Raw genomic sequence first — 19,374 nt, 5'->3', positions numbered from 1 at the left:
ATAACCAAATCTGTCCTGGTTTCCTAAGAAGCCAGAATGCTACTTAAAGGAAAGAATAGCTAGACTTTGTCTCACATACTTTGGTCACGCTGTCAGAAGGTACCAGTCCTTGGAGAAGGATATCGTACATGGTAGAGGGTCAAATAAAAAGAGGATGATCATCAAGATGGATTGATAAACAGTGGCTGCGGCAATAGGCTCAAATACAGCAAAGATAGTGAGGATTGTGCCAAAGTGGGCAATGTTTCCTTCTGTTGTACATATGGTTGGAGCTGACTCCATGGCACCTAAAAACCACTACCACCAAGTAAAGCTGCTTTCTTTTTTTTTAATAACAGGGTCAGTGTACTATAAAACTTTTTTTTGGTTATTTTTAAAATACATTTTATTGAAATATCATTCATAAAACATTCTTAAATAATCCTTAATATGTCAACTGTAAAATTGTAAGACAAATTTAAGTTTGAGGCTCAGTTTAAAAATCCCTGGCTTTATTTTTTTAAAAATTATTTTTAAGCTCTCAGGTAAAATTTTGTATTTCCAGATTTTTAAATGATCAGAGTAGATAGTGCCTCTTGTAATTAAAATAAAAAACAAAAAATTTTCTTTGTATCATTAGTTTTTTTCTCCCATTTTCTATACCATATTTGGTAGCATGATGTTTTTGATAATTTTCTTAAAAAAAATTCAAAAAGGTTTGTTAAGCTGGTAATGGCTGTTACACTTGTCTCAACCTCACATTTCACTAATATGAGATACTAGCTTTATCTTTTTTCCTTTGTTCACTTTTTTAACTGTCCAGTTTCCACATGTTGAAAGGATAACGGACTTGATGGCTGGGTTAGATAGTAAATAAAGTGTTTGCTGGGTACTGAGAATGTCAAACTATAGCCTGGTCAAGGGTCATAAAAGTCTGCTTTGGAAACTGGAATTGAACTGGCATTTTAAAATATCATTTAACAAGATTCTTTATTTTCTGTAAAGAGAAGACTATACTTTTGAAAAGCCTTGGTTGTTCAACAGTTTAAGCACTTGGCTGCAAACTAAGAGAGTGGTTCAAATGCACCAGCCCCTCTGTGGTAGAAAAGAATTGGCGATCTGCTCCTGCAAAGATTACAGCCTAGGAAACTCTATGAGGTAGTTGTACCCTGTCCTGCATAGTCACTATGAGTTGATGAAGTCAACAGCACACAACCACCATGGACTACTGGGTGCATTGCAAACTGGGGGAGTCAAATCACAGGTTATATATATCTGTGCTCATTCAGAGATTATACCTATAAAATGTACTTTAGTGATAAAGTTAACATTAATGTTCCTCTGACCCTTATACCTTGCCATTATTTCCCTTGCACTGGGTGGGTGGAAGTAAAAATCCATACTAGGTGATTTTCTGGAACTTTGTTGAGGCTCACTTAGGTCTCCTTGTACAGGAAGGTAAATGGATGGCAGCTCTTCAAACACAGTAATTTCAGATATTTGAACCCATACATCCAATAAGCAATGTGGCTAAGGACTCCTGAAAGGTTCTGAATGGTTTCATACAATTAAAAAGGTGCAGGGTGTTAGCATGGGCAGGGAACCTAAGGTGGCACTGGTCATTTGTCATACTGTCAGTCACCTTCTTGCTCAATGATATTCACCTGTGATCTCCACACCCTTGGTGTAGTCTCCAGGATAGCCTTTACTTGCCATGACAACAGTGATGGCAGTGCAGTTTTCCAGCCAAATGGGCAAAGCTGTGCAGAGAAGGCCATCTAAGGTGGACTGGATAACTTCATAAAGATCACTTTTAAGAAGTGGGAGGATTACCTGGACAAACACAATCAACAGAGCAATTGAGATAAATTTTAATTTTCCTTAGATATTCCATTCACTGGGATACAAGCAGAATTTGCATATATTTTCCAAAGGTGATTATTTCTAGGATGATATATCCTGAAATAAAAAAACAACACAGGTCTCCTACAAATTAACACTTTATTATTTTATGTTTATTTATAAAAACAATAATATTAATGTTACCCACTTGGCACTCTGGGTCACCAAAACGGCAATTAAACTCCAGAACTTTTGGCCCATACTTGGTCAGCATTATACCAGCATACAAAATACCTTCATTTAAAAAAAAAGGAAATCTATAATGAAGACATTGTTTCGGGACTATGAAGTCTAGAACATAAACTTCTAACACTTAAAGTTCTAGCATAAACATAACAAATTTTATAATGGTCAGTTATAAGGTGGTGAAAACCGAAGGTAGAAAAGCAGTTTTGCCTAAGTTATAAAGTTACTCTATAAATAATGTCCATAATATCAAAGTGCTTACCTGTGTACGGAGTACCCTCTTTATGCATGCCATCCACTGTTCTCTGAAGAATGGTATTTTTAATTGTTAGTAACAAATCCTTAGAAACCTGTGAATATACAGAAATATGTAAATGCAATCAATATTAAAGACAAAATTCATTTTAAGCAGAACCACCTGGAACATGAAAGGGGAAGATGAGAACTATCATTTATTGACTACCTAAAATGGGCTGAGCATTCATATCCATAAACTTTTAAAATCCTCACACTGACCCTATCATTATTTTTCTAGACAGAAAAGAGCTTTGAGAGGTAAAACATTCTCCATATTTAAAGGACTTACAGCTAGTAAATGGCAGCACTACTTTCTCCATGCCTCTAGTGCCTATTTGTACACACATATGGGTACACATACACCCTTTCCTTTTCTTACTATTTCCTCAATACCTTACCAAATACAATTAAAATTTTTTAAGTAGTAAGTTCTCTGGGAAAGGAGCTCTGGGGGCACAGTGCCTAAGGCATTTGACTGCTAACCAGAAGGCTGGCTGTTCAAACCCACCTGGTGCTCTGCAGAGAGAAGATGGGGCAAGCTACTTCTGTAGATTTTCCACCTTAGAAACCCAATGGGAGTCACTGTGAGTTGGAATTAACTTGATGGCAGTGGATTTGGATTAATTTTGGCGGTGGTAAATTAGCAAGCAGAATCTGAATGTTATGTTTACTAAATTATATACTTATTATATGTTTATGTCAACCAAAAATAGTGACAGCCTCCATTTCAGGAGTAAGCTGTTAACTCACCTCTTACCATTAAACCTACAGATTTTCAAAAGCATACAACCTTAAAAAAAGCTCACTCAAAATAGTTTCCTGACGTGTAATAATGCGGGGAAAAAAAGACTTCTCTGACCCTGAGGATCCTTTGTAATCCATCCAGTACACATTCTATGCACAGTTCACACACAAGTATATTTACAAATTTGAGCACATAAATTTAATTCTCAAAGTTCAACTCATAGATAATTTATATTAAAGTCACACACTTACTGAAAACTTATGTCCTGGGCCCCGATTATCTAAAGATGAATAAAAGATAATTCTAGACTGTACTAACCTCCCATGGATTAAAAAGGAAAAAGGGTAGGAAAAAAGGGTTGGGAGGATCTATTTAATTGGCTTAGTTCTTCAAAGGCTTTCAGAAAAGGAGAGTTGTAGAGTCATGGTCACTAACCACAACAGTGATTCCCCATGAAATAAGACCAGAAGAGATATTTTCCATTTAATAGAAAAACGAACCTGTTGATTACCAACATAATGTGCAGGAAAAACAAAATAAAACAAAACAAAAACCCCAGGAAGAAAAGGATGAACTATGTGCTCTTTGAGAAGATCAATTATTACTGAACTCCAGCTGGGGCCTCTGAGATGTACCTGTGGTGTTGGACAATAGGCTCCCATGCCTCCTGTGTTGGGGCCGAGATCTCCCTCCAGCAATCGCTTATGGTCTTGTGCTGGGGGCATGGGGGCCACAGTTCGTCCATCAGTGAAACACAGACACTACAGAAAAAACAAAACAGTTCACTTATGTTAAGGGCCAGGAAAGTAAAAAAGTAATTTACTAATGTAAATTACATAGACCTTACCTATTCCTAGAGGAAGAGTTTTTTTATTTGAAGTACAATGAATTTAAAAAAATAACCCTAAGTGACACATATCAAGAACCAGGGATCTTATATATTTGACTTATGAAGTATCTGTAATTTTTCAGCTAGGGTAAGGAAAAATCAAGCTACTCTCAAAATAAAACATTTCAATTTTAAGCTTCTTGGCATCAAAATTTTATTTATGATGACTGTATTCAACTATTCACTACGTAAGAAACTACGTGATTACATATACTGTGTTGTTAGTGATAACAAACATTAATCTATGGGTAAATAGATGGGTAGACAGGGTGAAAGGTCAGGTACGTCTAGGCAAAAGGGAATATACCAATGACCATATATAAGGTTAAACCAAAAACCCCAAACTCATTGCTGTCGAGTCAGATCTGACTTACAGTGAACTCCCTCCCTTAGAGGCAGTATCGCTATGGAAATAGACTGCCCAATCTTCCTTCCGAGGAGTGGCTGGTGGTTTTGAGCCACTAGCCCTCTGGTCAGTAGTCAAATGCCTTAGGCCTTATGCCTGTACGGACATATCTGTATGCGCTGGAAGAACGTCCAAATAGATTATAGAGCCAACAAGGGGCAAAGTTATGATAGCTTCTTGGCTACAGCCAACAACCCTGAGGGAGCAAGTAGTTGGACCCATGGGCTCAGGATCATCCAACTCAACTGACATAACATACTATACAAAAGCACTGTTCTACATCTTTGGTGAGCAGTGACTGGGGTCTTAAAAGCTTGCAAGTGGCCATCAAGATGCAACAATGGGTCTTTCCTTGTCCAGAGCAAAGAAAAATGAAGAAAACTAAAGATGAATGGAAACAATTTGTCAAAGGGACTAGTAGACCATGCGGTCCTCAGCCAATATGACCATGAGACCAGAAGAGCTAGATGGTATCTAGATACCACTGTCAACCATTCAGAAAGGGATCAGTGTAGGAGATCCTGGATAGAGTGGGAGAACAATGTTGAACAAAACTCAAAATCATAAAAAAAGACCAGGTTTACTGGTCTGATAGAGCCTGGCTCCTAGATACCCTTCAGGTCTGGAACTGAACTCACTCCTGTTGCTTCCAGCCAAACAACAGACAGGCATATAGGGTGAACATTTACATCAGGTACATACACTCCTTAGGAGCTCTGGCAGCACAGTGCCTAAGGAATGTGACTGTTAACCAGAGGGCTGGCAGTTCAAACCCACCAGCCACTCCTCAGAAGGAAGGCTGGGCGATCTATTTCCGTAGTGATAACACTTTGGAAACCCAAGGAGTGGTTGCTATGAGTCGGGCTCGACTTGACGGCAGTGAGTTAGATATACTCCTTAGAGTGATCAAATCTTGAGAGAACAGAAGGGCAGTGTTTGCACAGGGAGATAGCTGGGGGGACAGGAGTGTACGGAAGGGAAAGACACAGGGAAGAGGTAACTACTGGGAGAAAGTGGGAAGAGAGCTGCTATACAGTGGGGAACTTGTAATCAACGACATGAAACAAAATGTGTATCATGTGCTGTATGGAAAAATGAATTTGCTCTGTAAATTTTCACCCAAATCACAAAAGTAAAACAAAAAGTAAAAGAAAAAATGTCAAACAAAAAGCATGAATGTTTGGATTAATCTAGACCCTCAATAATGTATGGTATAAGTCAATGTACCCTGCCTGTACAGGAGAGATGATTAAGAAAGGTTAAGTTCTTTTATCTTATGCATTCAAAATATGAATACATACAAATTTCTTAGTAACTGATGGAGTAAATCAAGTCTTTAGGGTGGCTCATAAGTCAGATAACATAGCTTCTTATATGCTCTAAAAGCCAAAAAAGAGGAATATACGTACAGACACCTCTTCTCCTTCAAGAAGTTCTTCAATGACAACTGTTTCTCCAGCTTCTCCAAAAGCTTTGTCCTAATTGTAGGTTTTAACAACAAAAAAAGCTCAGTAAATTTCTAAGCTTTTACTATTTACTTGGCTGCTTTCCGTTATTTTGTATCATCTGTATCATGAACCAATATGCCTTACTTGCCTTTCTAAAAGCCTCAAAGGAAAACATGAACACATGCTTTTAATGTGGCAATGATACAATGCTTGCATTGGCACAGATGAAATGACTACATCACTGATATTTTCCTGAGATTTGGCTTTTAAGTTTAAATAAGCTAACAGGAAAATAAATGTTTTCATTATTGCCATGTAATCTTTTTTCTCCTGATTGTAACTAGGTATGTTTGCCTATTATACTATAATTATACTAACACATGCCTCTGAAATTAAATTTGTACAAGGGAAAAAATACCCGCAACCAAGATGGAACATGAAAGAAAAACTAAGTATATTAATTCATTGCTTCCCTTCTCTTAGATGTGGGATACACAGGACAAATACTTTTGTCCTCATGGCTAATTTCAGAATTTACTTGTATGTTCTACAGTCTGAAGATTTTCTTTATTTTCAGCAGCAGATAACAAAGGATCTAGAACTTACTTTTAAAGAACTGAGTCAGATTTTGCCATCAGTACAGATATATAATAGTCTTTTATAGAGATGGATTATACTATATACCATTGTGAAAAATAAATTACCTTTCTTTGCTATATGAGTTTGCCCCATCTTGAGGAACATTTAGAGCATTTACCCAAAAGAATAAATATCAAATAATCCTACTTGTGAATTATCTAGAATAGGCAAGTATATAGAAAGTGAAGTTTAAAAGTGGCTACCAGGGATAGATGGGAGGGAAGGGAAAAAAGGAACAACTCATTATTTAGGGAACACTGAGCTTCTATTAACAGTGATGGAAAAATTTGGAAACAGTGGTGATGGTTGAAAAACACTACAAATGTAATTAATGTCATTGAACTGTACATATAAGAAATGCTAAAATGGCAAATATTTGGTTATATACATACATATAACTTTTTTAAAAAATTATTCACCCAGTGTGAATAGAAAACTAAACCTTTCCAGAAGAATCAACCTACCTGCATGATCTCCTGTACAGCTTTGCAGGCCTCTTCTTTGCTCTTTGCAACAATCACCCCTTTCCCAGCAGCAAGACCACTGGCCTTCACAACCAAAGCTGGGAAGTCTGCACTATGAAGACAGATTAAACTTTAATACCCAACAAATCCTTACAATTCCAATTTCTAAAATGCTTCGGGATTTTGTAATGATAGGCTACAGCAACAACAGTTGCATATTGCAATTCTGATGCACCTTCCTAAGAGGATTTTTTTCCTATGCAATTTCTTATAGCTGCAAGTATAACATTCAATTTTCCTTTTCTCACTTATTATGACATCGCACAGATTCTTTCTGCTGATGAAAAAAAATCTCTGTAAGAAGAATACAGACAGATGTAGCGAGTGGACATGGAAAGATCTTTACAATACAAAGTAGTCAATCCTATTCATATTCACTTAGAAGATTTGGCTATGATAAAAACTCACTGCTGTCAAGTCGGATCCGACTCACAAGGACCCCTCCTTGGGTTTCCGAGTCTGTATCACTATGGAAGTAGATTGCCCAGTCTTCCTTCCGAGGAGTGGCTGGTGGGTTTGAACCACCAGCCTTCTGGTTAGCAGTCAAATGCCTTAGGTACCATGCTACTAGATAGCAAGACAAATTAGAGGATGCAGAAGCAGACCATTTCTGAGAGTCCACATTAAAAGACAAACAAACAAACAGAACAACCTGCTGTCAGCAGTTTCTTCTTTGACTGGGACTGGGGATATGGACTTATCCCAGTTAACAAAACTGTTACTTACCTAGGGCATCTAGCTACTACTACTAAATGATCATAGTCAGTATCTAAGAAACCTATAGAATCAATGTAAGGAATGAAATTGATACAAATGAAAAATAAACAAACAAAAAAATACCACACAAAACAAACTACAAATATCAGGGAGCAGTGTCAGCAAAAACATGTGCCTGCTAACATTCACTAACTGTGCAATGTTTTCCACATTAGAGAACAAAGGTGTTTTTTTTTTTTAAATTTTTATTGTGATTTGGGTGAAAGTCTACAGAGCAAATTCACTTTCCATACAGCAGCTCACATACACTTTGTCTCATGACATTGATTACAATTTACCACAATGTAACAGTTCCTCTCCTACTTCTTCCCCATAGTTACCTCTTCCCTGTATCCTTTCCTCTGATGCACTCCTGCCCTGCAAGCTGTCTCCTTATGCATACAGAGCCCTTCTATTCTCCCATGATTGACCTCTCCAAGGAGTGTATCTACCTAATGTAAACGTTCAGCTCATATACCTGTCTTTTGTTTGGCTGGAAGCCACAGGAGTGGGTTCAATTCCAGACCTGAAGGGCAACTAGGGGCCATAGTCTGAGTGGTTCCATCAAGCTCTATCAGACTAGCAAATGTGGTCCTTTTTTTAAAAAAGGATTTAGAGTTTTTGAGTCTATTGTAGAGAACAAAGGATTTTAAAGATTTCAAACTGATGTGGTGGTAACCAAAGATGACATGGTAATTCTTCACTCTGGTTTATTATTTATGATAAAATGTCACTGTGATTGTTGATTTGGTTGTGAAAAGAGGACACAACTGCAGAATTAAAAGTACCTTCTTTCCCTTAGGAACTACTCAGTAGCAATACATATATATATACATACATACATATATATATATAAAGTTATCTATATATAAAATTATCTATCTGCAAGGTCACAAAATCATATAAATAATACAGGTGTATAGAATTCCATTTTATTTTGATGTTGGAAAAGACAACCTACCTAGTATTTATTGTGTATCCCCCTGCCCCCCATAATCATTTTCCTATAAAACTATGACTTAGGTTAAGGACCCAGATGAACTGTTATTTAAATATGATAAAACAATTGCCCTTTCCTAGGCAGCCTTTCATCTACCTCACGATGAAGCTGCAGGCCTCTTCAGGTTTGGTGAATGCTCTCCATTTTGCAGTGGGGATTCCGTGTCGATCCATAAACTCTTTGGCAAACCTTTTGCTGGCCTCTAACTGAGCTGCTTCTGCGGTAGGGCCAAAGCATCGCACACCTGCAGATGTCAAGTTCCCAACAATTCCTATTGAGGAAACAAGGAGTCTTAAATGAACCAAGGCCTCTCCAGGGGCTTTTCACACTGAAGATGAATTAGGATTAGACTAAATCTCCATTTCAAGGCTCAGCTAGACAAAGCAGATGACTGGTGACAGAGAATAACTGTTTTCAAGTTATCTACAAAATGTAAACAAAAATGTTACTAACATGATTCAAATCCTAATGTTATGTTACATTCAATTATATGGATTGTTAAATGGGCATCAGAATAAAACAGGATGAAACTAAGGACTGAACCCAGTCAACTTTTTCTACCTTATACCTATGTTATAGTTATTCAAAGGTGGTAAAATTCAGGAGATAAGAGCACACACACAACTTTTCCTATGGTCACAAATCTGATCTTGCATTCATCACATTATTGTGTTAGAAAAATAATCTAGAATGCATAAATTTCAGAAGGGTGAAATTTCTTTTCAATGGTACATTATATTAGAAGCTCTCATCACATACCAACCAAACCAAACATCTAAAAAACTGAATCAGATTAAATGATCTTTAATCTTCTGTCGGTACTGCACATACTGTAACAAACAAAAATGAACTTTACCAGCAGCCAGAGGTGCCTCTGGTCCAACAACTACAAATTCAATTTTCTCATCTTTACAGAATTGAGCAAGGACAATGTGATCGCTGATTGAGATAGCTGTCAAGGAAACAAAACAACCCAAGTCATTCACAAACATTTTTTAAGTTAACTAAGTGTAAAGCTAAAAATTCAGTACTGTAATTTGGTATGCCTGTTAACTGTTGGTTTTACTGTTACATAGTTTCATCACGAGAAATTCAGAATAGAGAGCATTAGGCTAAGCAAAAAAGCTCAACTTTCTGCCATCACTGTAGCTAGCTTGAGGAAAGTACCTGTTAACATAAGAAAGAGCCATAATCTCTTAACTATGCTGTTCATGTCACCAGTGCTGACTGCACAGTAAACAGAAAGTACATCACAGAATGTACCCAGGACTGGTCTTTTCATGTCATTTAATTAAGATTATTTAAGACCCCACCATGTGTTAAGTAGAAGTCATGACTATGCAATGGTTAAGTGCTTGGCACCCAACTGAAAGGTTGGCATTTCAAACTCCACCATTTTATAAGGAGAAAAGATCTGGCAACCTGCTCCCTAAGTAATACAGTCCAGGAAATCCTATGGGTCAGTTGTACTGTGTTGTATAGTGCCACTGAGTTGGAACAGACTTGATGGCATACAACATGTGTGCCTGGCAAACAACTTCTGAAAATCACCCAGTGAAAACCCCATGGATCTGATCTTGGAGATGGCACAAGACCTTTTGTCCCATCATGCATGGTATAGCCATTAATTGCAGGACAACTCGATGGCAACTAACAAACATTTTGCAGGTACTACCCTAGGCATTGAGGTTAAGATATTAATACCAATAAGGTACCCACACTTAATAAGTTTGCATTCCACTGTGGGAAAGTTGAATAAATATCCAAATGAGAAACTACCAGGTGTGAACTCATTAAGCAAATGTAGTATGAAGTGAATTCAGAGGCTATTTTTAATTGAGTCACTTTGGTCCTCTCTGAGGTAATGATGTTAAAGCTAAGAACCAAATAATGATTTTAGGTAAGGCCTAGCTCTCCACTCCAAACTTATCAAACCAAACCCACTGTCTAGTAGATTGACTCATAGCAATCCTATACAAGAGTTGAATTGACCTATGTTTCTAAGGCTGTACATCTTTATGGAAGCAGACAGCCTCATCTTTATTCTACAGATCCGCTGGCAGGCTCAAGCCACTAATCTTTTGGTTAGCAGCTGAATGCCTTCACCACTACACCATCAGAGCTCCCATCTCCAACCTACATACCAGGTATATTTTCTTTTCTGATGGGGTTCTAAGTAATCAGCAGTAGCATCAGCCACATACTGAGCTTAAGTCCCATGGGTGCTCTCCTGCTTCACTACATCTGAACTACCACTCCTGAACTGGCTGAAATCTTGAATCACTCTGTACAGTTACAGGGCACAAGATATAGGATTTGTGATAGGTAAGGTACATTTCCAGGAATAATAGTAAGTTCTTAATCTACAGGAATCGTCTGCCTGAGGTAGGGATAGAGTACCACGTACCTTGTGTTAATAGCTCCACATATAACTGTGCTGAGTACATCAGCATTAGTGCAGAAAATCCAAGAGTACATACCTAACCTTGGTAGCTGCCTCAGGACAATCCTGGGAGATTTTGATGGGCAGCATGAAAATCTCAATTACATCTAAATAGAGCATACCAGTTCTTTAGTGAACAGATATAACACCTCACACTAAGAGCTAATAACCCAGAAAAGCAGATATTTTCTTATTTGTCTTTTTCTTATTATTTTTGGTTTTATGCATACAACTAAGAGCTCTGGTGGTGCAGTGCCACTATGCAGAAGGTTGGCAGTTTAAACCCACCAACCGCTCTGCTGAAGGAAAATGGAGCAATCTACTTCCATAAAGATTAATGCCTCATAAACCCAATGGGGGTCGGTATGAGTCGGAATCGACTTAATGGTAGTTTTTTTTTTTTTTAATTTTTAACATATCCAACTATCTTCTTGTACTTCTTAGCTTGTTGGATCTATGTTCTCCCAAAAAGTACGACAGTGTAGACACAATGCAAAGTAAGACAGACAAGTCCTAATTGCTTGCCTTCAAGTAGCTGACATTTTAGTGGAGGAAAAGGAGACAGACAATAGAAAGGTTAAGAAAAAACAAAAGTAAACAGATTATGACAGAAAATAAACTAAGTGAGGATGGAAACTCGTTATGGTTAGAAACTTCAAGGGAAAGTCTCTCTGAGAGGTAAAATTTAAGTTGAGGCATGAATGATCAGAAGTCAAGCAAACCAGTGGGTGACAACAAATGCTAAATCTAAGCCAGCTTTGTTTGGAAAACTGGCAGGACAGCAAGGACGAAGCACAAAGAAAAGAAAAAAAAGGGATATAAAAAACAAAACAGATAAGTAGAGGTAAGTATTGATTTGGGTGAGGAGAAGGGCAATGTATCCAATGTGAGTGACCAACATGGTGGCACTGAGGAAGAGGAAGACATAGAGAGGTACATGGAGGTACAGACAACAAAGATGAACCCTTTTGCACATACAGTATTGCATTGTCAGTGAAGGCAAACATGGGTATACGGGTGTATAGATGGGTGGACAGGCTAACCTATAAGGTATGTCTATGAAGCAGGGAGTATACCGAGACCATGTATGTGTAGGGTTGGCAGACAATGGTCCTAGAAGTTTATTTGTATGATCTGAATTCCCAGGTGTATAGTAGAGCTGACAAGGGACAAGGTTGTAGTCATTTCTTGGTCACAGCCAGCTACCCAGAGGGACCAAGTAGTTAAACTGGTGGGCTTGGGACCACAGTCGCAGGGGACATCAAGCTTAATTGGCATAACATACTACGTAACACACTGTTCCACCACCTACTTTGGCGAGTAGCAACTGGGATCTTAAAAGCTTGCAAGCAGCCATTTAGATGCATTGATGGGTCTCTCTTTGTCCAGAGCAAAGAAGAATGAAGAAAACCAAAGATTCATGGAAACAATTAGTCCTAGTGACTGGTACACCACACAATCCGCAGCCTATACAACTATGAGACCAGAAGAACTAGATGGTGCCCAGCTACCACTGTCAACCAGTTGGAGGGGGATCCATGTAGGAGATCCTAGATAGAGGGGGTGAACAATGTGGAACAAAACTCAAAATCATTCATCAAAAAAAAAAAAAAAACCCACCCACAAACAAAAACCAGGAGGGACCAGGTTTGCTGGTGTGATAGAGGCTAGTGGAACAACTGAAACTATGGCCCCTAGCTGCCCTTCAGGTCTGGAATTGAACACACACCTGTGGCTTCAAGCCAAACAAAAGACAGGCATATGAGTTGAACATTTACCTCAGATAGATACACTTCTTAGAACAATCATGGGAGAAAGAAGGGCTGTTTATATACAGGAAGACAGCTCAGGGGGCAGGAGTACATGGAGGAATTGACACTGGGAAGAGGTAACTATTGGGAGGAAGTGGAAGGGGAGCTGTTGCATTGGGATAAATTGTAGTCAATATCATGAGACAAAATGTATGTGAACTGCTGCATGGAAAGTGAATTTGTTCTGCAAACTTTCACCCAAAAAGATCACATTGGAAAAGCATGAGGAAGCCAGATCACAAAGGGCTTTGTAAGATAAAAAGTTTGGATTTTATTCTAATTGCCATGGGAAGCCACTGAAGAGTTTAATGTAGTGTGTGTGTAGTGAATAAAGTGACTTTTTTTTTTTTTTAAACATCAGTGGAAGAGATAACAGTTGAAATCTCTATATATTACAGAGTTAGAATTGCCAGGATTCTTATTTTGAGAACACTATTCAACTTTCATTTCCAAAAACAGACATCAAAATGCCTCTAACCTTTATTAGGTACTTGTTATTTTCTTCATGTATTTTATCAGTTACAGGTTTAAAATACTTTGAGAAAAAATTGCCATATTCAGAAGAGTAGGATGCCTTAAGTTTACTACATATCCAAGTATTCAAATTACTATGTAAATTTCAAGGTTGACAAAATCATAGCAATCTTTCCTTTGTATTATATAGGACAGAAGTGGTTGACACTTTACCATGAATAATAACTACTATTCCCTATGTTAAAACAATTACCAGCATTTGAAATCTTTTCAAAGCAGGCAGTGCCGGCATTTCCTGGAGCAACCAACACTTCTTTTACATGATTAGACTGTGCAAGTTTCCAGGCCAGAGCATGTTCCCTTGCTCCACTGCCAATTACAAGCACTCGGGTTCCCATTGTTGTCTGCAGAGAGAAAAAACACAGTTGCTTTTTAGAATATATCTTTTAGAAATCATGACTTGCAAATGAACCCAATGATTCATTTTTGAATAGAAAATTAGGATTAATAAATTAAGAAATGACTGTACTCACAAAGATAAGATAGGTATTTTCAAATGAAGGCACATGTACTAAAATATCTGAAAGAAACATATGTTTAAATCTAAATAAAATAATGCGTTTACCTGGAGTAAGAGGAGCAGTGAAGGAATATTTTTTTCATTAGTTTATCACTGAAACAGGGTTACCTAGTTGGAAGCTAGCTGCACCAGGGAGGTTAGCAGTCACAGCTCCAGAGCCAGACTGCCTGGGTTTGGGTTGAGACTCCACCACTTATCAGCCAGGAGTCCTTGAGCAACTTAACTATCCTTGGGCCTCAGTTGCCTCATGTTGTTGTTGTTATATGCCATGGCGTCTGACCGACTCATAGCGACCCCTCCTTGGGTTTCGAGGCAGTATCACTACGGAAGTAGATTGCCCCATCTCCCCATCTTCCTTCCAAGGAGTGGCTGGTGGGTTTGTACCGCCAGCCTTCTGGTTAGCAGTCAAGTGCCTTAGGCACTATGCTACCAGAGATCCTAGTTGCCTCATATCTTAAGTCAATAATTTTTAATGAGCACAAGAGAGCCAGATAAGCTATTTCAAAAGATTCATTTAATAATAACAGAAATCAATGACAAAAGTGGACTTAGTAATCTGCTGGAGACAATAGGTATATAACAAGAAAACATGGTAAAATGGGTACATCGACTTAAGTGTATAACATAAAAAACAGAAATATACAAAAAAGGTAAAGCCCTAACATCCTAAAAAGCAAAAATGATAGATCGAATGTTAAAACCCAGTTAATCCCAAGTGAGAAGCACGTGGCCAACCCCTACTCATCATATTCAGAAATAAAGATGAAAATGTCTACAACCAAATCATTTTCTACAGTTTTACTTCACTCCTGACATTAAACACCCACACCAAGCAAAAATGTGCGTTATTTAAGAATAGAGGGGACTCGATTACGCACCAACACACAGTTACCCTTGCTCCCACTTGCAAACACGGCGGTGCCCTCACAGCCCTGGGTTCCGCTTGGCGGAAATCGTTCAACCAGTATCCGGCGCACACCCGCCGCTGCCCCGTGCCCCTCCCCTCCTCGTGTCTGGCGCTTCCTCCTCATTGGTCTGCTTGGCTCTTGGTCCTTGCGCAGGCTAGGTAATCCTTTGTGGTTCCCGCCCCCGGGAGCGGCTTGAGTCTGTATTTGACCAAAGACAGGAAACACTTGTACCTTTATTTGTAACATTGTAAAATTGGGTGGTTTTCAATTTCTCAGCTCTCCACAGCCTCCTCAACTTCGAGGGAGAGCTCCCAAATGCTAAACAGAAGTTTAAGTTATTGTATGTTGCTAACATGAGTCTGAACTAACCATCTACTGTGAAAAGCCCACACGCCTGGCTCCTGATGAGTCTAGAATATCCTAAGTTTTGAAAGCAGTCGTGCGGAACTTACGGACTTTAGCTAAGAAATTGAGGCCAAGGATAGGATGCGACGGGAGGCAGAGGGGTGAAAATGTATTCTCAGTATTCACACGATAGGGCTGGGGGCCGACAAGTTCTTTCCTAGAAGCATCTCCTTGAGGAAAACTTGGCACCACTTGGGAATGCTTAAAAGGCCTGTGACAAAACATACTGCCGCTTTTTGCTCCCTTTCTTCATAGCACTTAATCTCATGCATTTAGTTGCTAAGTATACCTATAAGGCCCCTCACAACACTGCTGGGTACCAACTACTTAAGTAGACAGTCGCCCCCAGGAGAGGTTTTTCCTGTAATGGCGCCTGCGTCAGACACTAACATGGCGGACATAGTTGTGCGCGGCGCAAACGTCAGCAGCTGTACCCCAGCCGCTCAGAACAACGGAGGAAAGCGGAGTCGTGCTCACTGATTGGCTCCAAGGTGAAGCGTGCTAGTACCGTCGCTGTTACAGGAGCCAATGAAGAAGGCGAGAGACGGAACTGGACGCAGCGCCGCCTCCCGAGGCATGCTGGGAGCCTGGAGGACTAGCGAGGAGGAGCTGAGAGAACGGAGCGGACGCCATGGCGACCAACATCGAGCAGATTTTTAGGTCTTTCGTGGTCAGTAAATTCCGGGAAATTCAACAAGAACTTTCCAGGTAAATGCTTCCCAGTCTCTTGTGCTCCTAAGGGACCGTTGGGGCCCGATGCAGATTTTCATATCGCGTTATTTCAGAGACGTTGTCGTTCTTCAGCTAAGGCCCCGCTACAGCCCCGCCTGGGCCTGGGATCCATTTTCCGGCTTCCCCTCCCCCATCCGTTCTTTCCTTTCCTGCGAGGAACTTCGCCCTTTCTGAGGTAACCTCAGGCTCCTTCAACCAGAACCGAGTTAGATGCTTGTCCTTCTCTCGGCTTTGCCACCCCTTTCGCTTTAGCGACTTGTAGGCCCGGTTGTCCACTACGGACGGGCCTACTTCCTCCCTCAGCTCCTCCTCCGCCGCATTTCCCCTCCCCCCTCTCGGTTTCCGCGGATTTCTCCGGCCGGTGCAGGTGACCGGAAAGGGTCTCCAACGGCCGTTTCTTGAGTAATCTTAAATCCGCTTTGTTATTGTAAGCTTCAGACCGTTTGGGAGTCAGCATTCATTAATTAGATTATTCGGGCCCTAGTGTCTTACGACTTCTATTTGGCAACATTCTAATGAATAAGATTTAAGTTAAAATAGCTTCAATCGTTCACCTGTTTTGTCAAAATATTCCAGATGAGGATAGTAGAGGACTTTGGGATACTAATTTTAGCTTGTGGAAAGTACGTTTTGTGTGTAGATAGGATTTTTCTTGCCACTCCTGCCCCAATTGACATGTTGGATCCACACGCTACTTTCATTGACACTGTTACACGTTGCGGAGTTTATGTTTGGTTCTACGAAAATTAAAAGGGAAGAGATTTCCAAAGAGAATTGTTTATTCAAAAGAAAAAATAGTACGTGGTGGTGTTCATGGTTGCATTAATGTTTTTACGTTGTATAAAATAATTTTATAAAGTAGGGAAACCATTTTGAGACACATACATGTTCTGAATTCAAATATTTTTGCTATTTCTATTTTAAAAATTGAGAGCAACAGCAGCAATTTGTAAATCTGAAAATCTGTCGAAAACCTAATTGTGAATTAAACACTCAAATTAACAAGTTATTGTTGCAGTGGCGTGAAATATTACTAGAATTGTCTAAAATGTTGTCTCTGCAATGTACATGGTTTTTAGAACATTTTTAATTGGGAAATGTTACTGCTCGTTATACTTTTTTTTTTATTTGTTTAGAAAAATTCTATAATATTATTGTTTTCAGAATTATGAGAGAAGATGAGCAAAGGAAATGTAATTTCCCAGAAAACTTTTTAATAGTTGCATGCAGTAAGTCAAGTGTTTGCTTAGTGTAGTTAAGTCTTGTTTTTGTAACTATTAAAAATCAGTTTTTCTATTAGAAAATGAATGTTTTAGTGTAGAAAATTTAGGAAACATAAATGAGAAAGGAAATAAAAACTTCCCACATCGTTATTGGTGTTATGCTATTTATTTTTTTCCTGTGCAAATAACACAGGTTATATGTGTTACATATATTATGTGTCAAGAGATCATTTTTCTTTGTATTATTTTCACCTAATACATTGTACCCAAGTTTGATTTAGCACTTTCTTGGTAATCTCTTGCAACATTTTTCATGGCTGCATAGAGTTCCATTATAGTAATGTATTATTGGATGTATTACTTAGGTGGTTTGAGATTTTCATTGCTTTTTAGTAATTTCAGTTTGCATCCTGGTAGCAGTCGTGAGACATGATAGATAAGATGCAGCCACAATAGTTTCCTTATGGATTGACTTTTTTTTAGTGTACTTTTCTGATTTTTCAACATGGGGTCATTTAGAAGGGTAATTATGTAATTATAGTGCTAGGAAAAAGTAAAATGATGTGCTCTAGAAAGTCTAAAAAGATGTATTATCAGTCTAAAAACAAATTTTGGATTATTTTCCATTTTTGTCGGTCCCCCACCACCACCTTATTTAAGGTAGGTATCAGTGTAGGTAATGAGGTTGACATTTAGATATTTAAAATATGTAATGGTTTTACATACCCAAATCAACTCACTATCAGTGAGTTGATAATGATTCATTGTGACCCTATAGGATAGCATAGAACTGGGCAGTAGTCTTTACTGGAAGGGGGCTCTGGTGGTGTCGTGGTATAGTCAGCGTTTGACTATTCACCAAAAAACGTGGTGGTTTGAACCCACCAGCTGCTCCACAGAAGATGAGGTGGTATGCTTCTATAAAGATTTACAGCCTTCGAAATCCAGTGGGGGTCACTGTGAGTCTGAATTGACCCCGTAACAGTGAGTTTGGTATTTTGGAGTCTTTACTGGAGCAGATCACTGGTTTATTCTCCCACAGAGAGGTTGGTGAGTTCAAACTGCCAACCTTTTGGTGCTCAGCTGAGTGCTTTAATGACTGTGCCACCAGGGCTCCTGTTATGTAGAGTTCATGGTATGGAGAATGCTGGTTCTGAATACCAGCTTCATCTCTAAGCAGCTGTGTGATGTTCAGCCAAGTTTCTTGTTCTCTGTGCTTCATTTTATTCATTTATTAAATTTAAGAAATAGCATCTTTGAGGTTTTTTAGTATTGAATGAGTTAAACAATGTAGAACAGTGTGACATCTAGTTAGTCAATAAGTTTTAATACATGACTCATTGTTTTAGAAAACCAAACGTTCCTTAACATTTATCTACTGAATATTTTTGTTTTTTGACTGTTGATGTTTTTATCAAGTATTGAATCATAATTATTGTGTTTTTAGTTAACTGAAATTGAAATTAAGTGAAAATTGAATAAGTAGGAATTATTTGATTTTTTTCAAAAGTTTTGCCAGTTTATACAAAAATAGTAAAAACTATAAATAGTATGTTCTTATTTATGTCTCTTAAAATTTTTTAGCCCTATGAATTGAAGATACATTAGACCATCTATTTATTCTTGGTATATAGAAAATTGTCAGTTGTTTTCTGAGAGTTTTTTAAAGCAACAAAATTCTTTATACCAGCATTTTTTTCTGTTAGAATTTCATAAATGCATTTTTCTTTTTAAGGCTTCATGGCACTTTATTAGCAGTGTAAACCTGAACTGAGGCTACAAGTTAATTCTTTTTTACTTAATGTGTCTGTGGCTAACTTTTGTGTACTGGCATATTGTTGAGGTAATTCATCTGTGCACAGGTGTGGCTTTATTGTGGTCATAGTTTCTACCATAATGCTAGGTCGTATATTTTTCCTTGGGTTTGTGATTTGGCTCTTACTAATTTTTCTTCCCTATGAGAAATACCTGATAGGGTAACCCTAAAGCCTCAATTTAGGAGCTCTGGTAGCATAGTGCCTAAGGCA

The 19,374-nt window shown here is 38.5% G+C and overlaps 2 protein-coding genes across 2 annotated transcripts in view; one reads left to right on the top strand and one right to left on the bottom strand.

Annotated features, from left to right (window-relative positions):
• GART (phosphoribosylglycinamide formyltransferase, phosphoribosylglycinamide synthetase, phosphoribosylaminoimidazole synthetase) overlaps positions 1-13,900 on the bottom strand; it is a 43,344-nt gene extending 29,444 nt beyond the window's left edge. The window contains exons 1-9 of the mRNA XM_007941273.2: positions 13,753-13,900; positions 9,628-9,723; positions 8,868-9,042; positions 6,956-7,067; positions 5,814-5,882; positions 3,745-3,870; positions 2,330-2,417; positions 2,030-2,115; positions 1,644-1,812 (exon numbers count right to left, since the gene is read on the bottom strand). Of these exons, the coding sequence (XP_007939464.1) occupies positions 1,644-1,812; positions 2,030-2,115; positions 2,330-2,417; positions 3,745-3,870; positions 5,814-5,882; positions 6,956-7,067; positions 8,868-9,042; positions 9,628-9,723; positions 13,753-13,897 (1,066 nt within the window). The 5' untranslated portion in view covers positions 13,898-13,900. The remainder of the gene's footprint in view (positions 1-1,643; positions 1,813-2,029; positions 2,116-2,329; positions 2,418-3,744; positions 3,871-5,813; positions 5,883-6,955; positions 7,068-8,867; positions 9,043-9,627; positions 9,724-13,752) is intronic.
• A 2,123-nt stretch (positions 13,901-16,023) lies between these two features.
• SON (SON DNA and RNA binding protein) overlaps positions 16,024-19,374 on the top strand; it is a 31,375-nt gene continuing 28,024 nt past the window's right edge. The window contains exon 1 of the mRNA XM_042781008.1: positions 16,024-16,100. Coding sequence (XP_042636942.1) covers positions 16,024-16,100 — 77 coding nt within the window. The remainder of the gene's footprint in view (positions 16,101-19,374) is intronic.

Source organism: Orycteropus afer, unplaced genomic scaffold, assembly GCF_000298275.1.
Source record: "Orycteropus afer afer isolate SDZICR_OR568_19922 unplaced genomic scaffold, OryAfe1.0 scaffold00078, whole genome shotgun sequence".
In the NCBI taxonomy this organism is placed as follows: Eukaryota; Metazoa; Chordata; class Mammalia; order Tubulidentata; family Orycteropodidae; genus Orycteropus; species Orycteropus afer.
Note: the sequence above shows the minus strand (reverse complement) of the source record. Positions and strands in the feature narration are given on the sequence as shown.